This window comes from Herpailurus yagouaroundi, unplaced genomic scaffold (genome assembly GCF_014898765.1).
Source record: "Herpailurus yagouaroundi ecotype Mexico unplaced genomic scaffold, PumYag 182, whole genome shotgun sequence".
NCBI lineage: Eukaryota > Metazoa > Chordata > Mammalia > Carnivora > Felidae > Herpailurus > Herpailurus yagouaroundi.
The window spans coordinates 18,942,690-18,948,689 of NW_024412413.1; the positions used below are offsets into that span (position 1 = coordinate 18,942,690).

At 45.3% G+C, this 6,000-nt stretch overlaps 1 protein-coding gene across 2 annotated transcripts in view; it reads left to right on the top strand.

Moving 5' to 3' along the window:
- The window catches only part of PAH (phenylalanine hydroxylase), a 113,909-nt gene that overhangs the window by 79,991 nt on the left and 27,918 nt on the right, over positions 1-6,000 (top strand). For both annotated transcript variants that reach the window (XM_040491057.1, XM_040491058.1), the window contains one exon: positions 1,094-1,161. In XM_040491057.1, the coding sequence (XP_040346991.1) occupies positions 1,094-1,161 (68 nt within the window). The remainder of the gene's footprint in view (positions 1-1,093; positions 1,162-6,000) is intronic.

Consider the following 6,000-nt stretch of genomic DNA (forward strand, 5'->3'; position numbering starts at 1 on the left):
ATGCAGACAGCTAATAGTTGACAAGGGAGCCAAGAATACTCAATGGGGAATGGATGATAGTCTCTTCAGTAAATGGAGTTGGGAAAACCAGATATTCACATGCAAAAGAATGAAATTAGATGCCTATCTGACACCCCTTGCAAAAATCAACTTAAAATGGATTAAAGACTTAAGTGCAAGACCTTAAACCATAGGACTCCTAGAAGAAAGTGCAGGGAAAATGCCCTTTTAATTAATTGGGCTCATCTCTGACTAAGGTATATGTCCCACCAACACTGAAAGACACCCTTGGCTTCTTTCCACTCTTCAGAAATATGCTGCTTATGGGGGTGGGGTGCCCGGGTGATTCAGTCGGTTGAGCATCTGGCTCTTGATCTTGGCTCCAGTCATGATCTCACGGTTTGTGGGATCGAGCCCCGCCTCAGGCTCCATGCTGAGTGTGGAGCCCGCTTGGGAGTCTCTCTCTCTTCCTCTCTCTCTGCCCCTCCCCCACTCACATGCCCCCCTCAAATAAATTATATATATATATACACATATATGTGTGTGTGTGTGTGTGTGTATATATATATATATATATATAAAAGAAACATGCTGCTTATGATTGTTGGGGGAAAGGCTGCCTGCCGGTGGGTGAGCCTCAAAGGAGAAATGATTATCTTCATTTTTCTATATTGAGATTGATTTCTCAGGTGAGCCCCTGCTGCGGTATAAAGGTTGACCCTGAAGTGCAATGAAAACAGCATGAAACTGGGTGCTTCAAACCCTGGTCTCATCTTTGCTTGACTCCTTTTCCTGGGCCACTGTTGACGCTGGATGCATGAGGATAATCATACTGAGCTACCATGCAAGATTTTTGTGGGACTTACAGATAAAGTAAGTCCCTAGCACACATAGACAGGCATATAATAAAGACCCAATAAATACTATTTTAAAAAATTGCAATAGCAGCAAGCACGTACCTGTTTGTTTATCAAGAAGCTGAGGAAGGAGAGCGGGGCTGTCAGAGCTCACAGAGCCCCCATTCAAATCCCACAGGGACATGCTAGGCCTCTCTGCCCAAGCCTTGAGAAGTCAAGTGTCTCCTCTCTCCTAGGGTTTTAAGGATCCTGTGTATCGAGCCAGACGGAAGCAGTTTGCTGACATTGCCTACAGCTACCGACAGTAAGTCCACTTTGCTAGTCTTGGGGAAGAGAGAAGCGCGCGCTCCTGGCTTACCTTTTCCTTGCCCAAGTTTGGAAAATACCAGCATAGTGAGTCCCGCCTTTGGCGTGCGGGGGCGCGCGCGCGCGCGCGCGCGTGTGTGTGTGTGTGTGTGTGTGTGTGCGCGCGCGCGCGCGCATGTGTGTTTAAACCCTCCCTTTAATAACACATGTTTCAAAAAAAAAAAATTGCTGCTAGACAAAACAAAATTACCCACCGTGCCGGGCCGGCCTTCTCCCCAGCTTTGTTGTGTCCTTATGCGCTAACGTCTGAAGTAATTACAAAAGGCCTCGCCCTGAATAACACAGCCTGTGGTATTCTCCACATTAAACAGGGAAGAAGGAAAAAGAGAATCATTTACATTCAAGGAGGAGTTGGCTGCTTTACTGAAATAATGAATCATTTGAGGTTTTAGATGAGCCGTGCCTCAGCGTTCTTCTTTGATCTGATCTGACCCAGCTGCGAAGGGCAATTTTCAGAGGAGCTTATTGTTTTCTGTCTGGGATTCTACCCTATTTTAGCCAAAGGAAAATGCAAATATCAAAGATGTCAGTTTGGGAAGGGAGCTGTTTTTGCTGTTTTGAGCCCTCAGGAACTACAGAAATGCTACCACGGGGAAACAGCGTTTGAGGCCTGAGCTCCATTCCTGAGTTAAGACGTGAGAAATTTCAGACATGCACAAGATGAGACATAAATGTTGACCAGGATCTGGGACACCTGGGTGGCTCAGTCGGTTAAGCATCTGACTCTTGATTTCAGCTTAGGCCATGACTTCATGGTTCGTGGGTTTGAGCCCCATGTCAGGCTCTGCGCTGGAGCCTGCTTGGGATCCTCTCTCTCTCTCTCTCTGTGTCTCATTCTCTCCCCCCCCACAACCTGCCCATCTCATTCTCTCTCTAAATAAATAAATAAATAATTTTAAAAAGTTGACCAGAACCCTGAGGGATGGTACTTTAACAGCTTTGATAGATTCTGAGGGCTATGAAAATAATAGGGATCTGTTGACTGAATACAAAATTACCGTCCAGATGGAAAGACCTCCGGAGAAAATAAGACAGTTCCCTTCTCTGAATGACTCCCGCAGTGGAAAGATCCAGAACTTTGGTTAAACCTGATTTTGGTTAAACCTAGGCCCATTTGGGTTTGGGGCCTTGGCTTGTGACAAACAGGAACCACAGAACATGGCAACCTCTCCCCACTTTGCCTTTGCCCTAACGTGGTCAGGTGAACACCATCAAATCGGGTACAGACAGGAGACTTTTTCAGGTAGCCAATAATAATAACTTAAATTTATGATCTCCTTGCTCTGTCTGGGGCTTTGCTAAATGCTTTGCTTACATTATTTCATTATCTTATTTAGTCTTAATAATAATTCCCTGGTTTTCAGATGGGAAAAGTAATGCTCAATACAGTTAAGTAACTTACCAAGGTCATAATATAACTAGTAGGTGGCATCATCCCCTTTTGAATTCAGATTTCTCTAACTCCAAAGTCATTCTTACCCACTTCCCTGAGCGCCGGGATTCTCAGCGTCAAGAGACCACACGTCTCCATATAATCCAGGAGCTGCTTAGGAAGGACATTCACTTACTGCCTGGCTCTTGTGATTTGAGGAGAGAAACTGATCCCCTAACCTTCTTTCCATAAAAATGTTAAACCTGGGGCACCTGGGTGGCTCAGTCAGTTAAATGTCTGACATCAGCTCAGGTCATAATCTCACAGTTTGTGAGTTCAAGCACCACATCTGGCCGTCTGCTGTCAGCGCAGAGTCCGCTTCAGATTCTCCGTCCACCTCCTTCTGTCTGTCCCTCTCCTGCTCATGCTTTCTCTCTCTCAAACATAAGTAAACATTTAAAAAAATAAATAAAAATGTGAAACCTAATGGAGAAGCCTGGAATGGATTGAATGCCTCACCATTCTCCATGTTTATCAAGTAAGTTAAATTGATTATTGAAAACCATCCATGGATGCCTGGCTCTCTGAGAATCGTTAGAGATCTTCTAGTCAATTTCCCCATTTTTACAAATGAATCTCAGATGGTTAAGTGATGTGGCCAAGGTCATGTGGCTAGTAGGGCTGAACTTGTTCTCAAATTCAAAGCCTATTTCAGAACTCGTTTTAGCTCCTCTCTTTTAAACTTTTGACCCTGTTTACCATCCCTTTCTTCTTTGAAATGGTCTCTTAGCTCAGTATCTGGCACAGTGGATTTTCATTATTCGAGGATTACTTGCTTCATTTATTTGAGACCTCCAATTCAATTCTTGTGGCACTTTTGCAATCATTCCCAGACATGCACAGAGTGGGGGAAGATTGGAGTTGCCTGATGCACGAGGTCTCAGACTGAACAAGGTGACACTGCCTTCTTATTTCAGCTTCTATACTATAAACAACTGTTCTTTTTGAAGTCTATTTAGATTAGAGACCCGGTTGCCGAATTTTTGCATTTTTTGGTTGATCATTTTCCTGTTTAAAATGCCCCCGTCCCCCCAGCACAGTGGTGAAGTGCCGTCTAGGGTTCCTAAGTGTGAGAAGGCTGTAATGTGTTTATGGAGAAAATGCGTGTGTTAGATAAGCTTCGTTCAGGCAGGAGTTACAGTGCTGTCGAGATCAACGTTAATGAATCAGCCGTATATATTAAATAAGATTTCTTTATACAAAAGCCCACACAAAACAAAGTTAGGTGTTACCAGTTGATGAAAATGTGACAAGAGCTCATGGGACCCTAGTCCTGTATTTTCTTCTGGACCAGTGGTTCTGCATTCAGAGTCCAGCTCAGAGCTCATGGTGACCTTATGTAGCACAACTACCACATATAAAGAGAATCAAATGTATTCTACTCTCCACTGATTTCCCTCCCTCCTTTCTGAGGTTTGTTCCCAGTTCTCCCTGGCCTGTTCATCTCACCCCAGAGCTTGTAATGTCTTTCAGACTCAACTTTGGCCCTCTTCCTTGGTTTCTGCCACCCTCCATACCAATAGCCCCCACGTTCGGATCTCTGGCACTTTCCGCATGGGGAATGAGGCCCAAGCTCCTGCGTTATGAGTCATGGAACCACAGGATATTGATCACGTGACAGAATGTATCTACTAAGTTCCAGGGCCCACCCCAAGAGCAAGACCCACAGAGCCCATGCCCTCAGGGGAATACGGGGAAGGCGGTGACAAAAGTAACAGTAAACGAGATAGGTGTTCCCAAAGTTAAAACTTGGCTGTCCCGAGGCCGTATAATTAGGAGTTGGAATGTAGATTGGGCAACTGGGTCAGCAGGAAGTAAAGTTTAGGCTGAGAATTAAAGATTGAGCTGGAGTTTACAGCCAAAGAGAATGGGACTAGTGAAAGAGAGAGGGTGGCCCGTTTAGCTACGGGGCTTTTGTTTTGAGATGTGCATATCGGGGGCCAGAGTCAATTCCTATGGAGGGTGAAGAAGCGACTAACCGCCACCACTGCTAACTAACGACCTCTTCTCCGCCCATCTGCCGAGTGATGCTCCGACTCTCCTGCCCAAGCACATTTAATGAAAGTCTTAAAACATCAGGTTGAAGAGGCGCTGAAAAATGGCAGTTGCAGTTCTGAGGCACCAAATTATTTGTCTTGTGATAAGTACCTATGTGGGAAGATCTGGTGTAAAATAAGACTCCAAGGAGAGGGAAGGCTATGCCAGGTGCTGCAGTGTCTTGAGTGCCGTATTTGGTTGGTGAAATAATTCAGAAACAACGTCGTCTACTTAAAACACTTTTTTGAGGAAGGATCCTAATTGGCTTAACTAGATATCTCTTCCTTATTTCAAACTAAATGGGCACTCAACCTAAAATGTCTTAGTCTAGTTTTTTTTTTTTTTATTTTTTTTTCAACGTTTTTATTTATTTTTGGGACAGAGAGAGACAGAGCATGAACGGGGGAGGGGCAGAGAGAGAGGGAGACACAGAATCGGAAACAGGCTCCAGGCTCTGAGCCATCAGCCCAGAGCCTGACGCGGGGCTCGAACTCACGGACCGCGAGATCGTGACCTGGCTGAAGTCGGACGCTTAACCGACTGCGCCACCCAGGCGCCCCCGTCTTAGTCTAGTTTACTTAATGAGACCATGACTTGATGAGAATAATTGACAATTTCTTCAAAGATCAAGGATCTTATGAAACCTCAGGTCTCTTGATGGAAGTGGAAGATGGAATAAAATGTGCTGTGTTTACTTTCTAAGTAAACCATGGAAGTTAGTGTGTACGTATGAGACAGAGAGAGAAAATAAATTCTGAAATGTTTACTACATCCAGACAGCACTTCAGAGATGACGTATTTGATTCTTATTACAATATTACAAGATGGATTTGACTGTCCTTATGTTGAATATATATATGGCTCAGAAAGTGGCAATAACTTGCTCAAGTTGCCACACGCTTCTGTCCCTCCCACCCTCCCTCCCTCTCTCTGACTCTGGAGTCCTCTGCATTGGCCCTGCTCTCTGGCCATCGGTGGCGTCTCTCTTGGAGGTGGGCCCAGCACCACCAGGCTGACACCTCAACACAATTAGAGGTTCTATCTCCTTCCAACAGGTTCCACAAAAGTTTTCTCTGTGAGTCTCATTGGCTCTGATTAGAACATGGGCCCGTCTCTCAGCCACTGTCTGTGACCAGGGAAATGAGATGCTCTAAATAGCCAGGCCTGGAGAGGAGAGGGAAGATGGTGGCGTAGGAGGACGCTGGGCTCACCGCGCGTCCTGCTGATCACTTAGATTCCACCTACACCTGCCTAAATAACCCAGAAAACCGCCAGAGGATTAGCAGAACGGAGTCGCCGGAGCCAAGC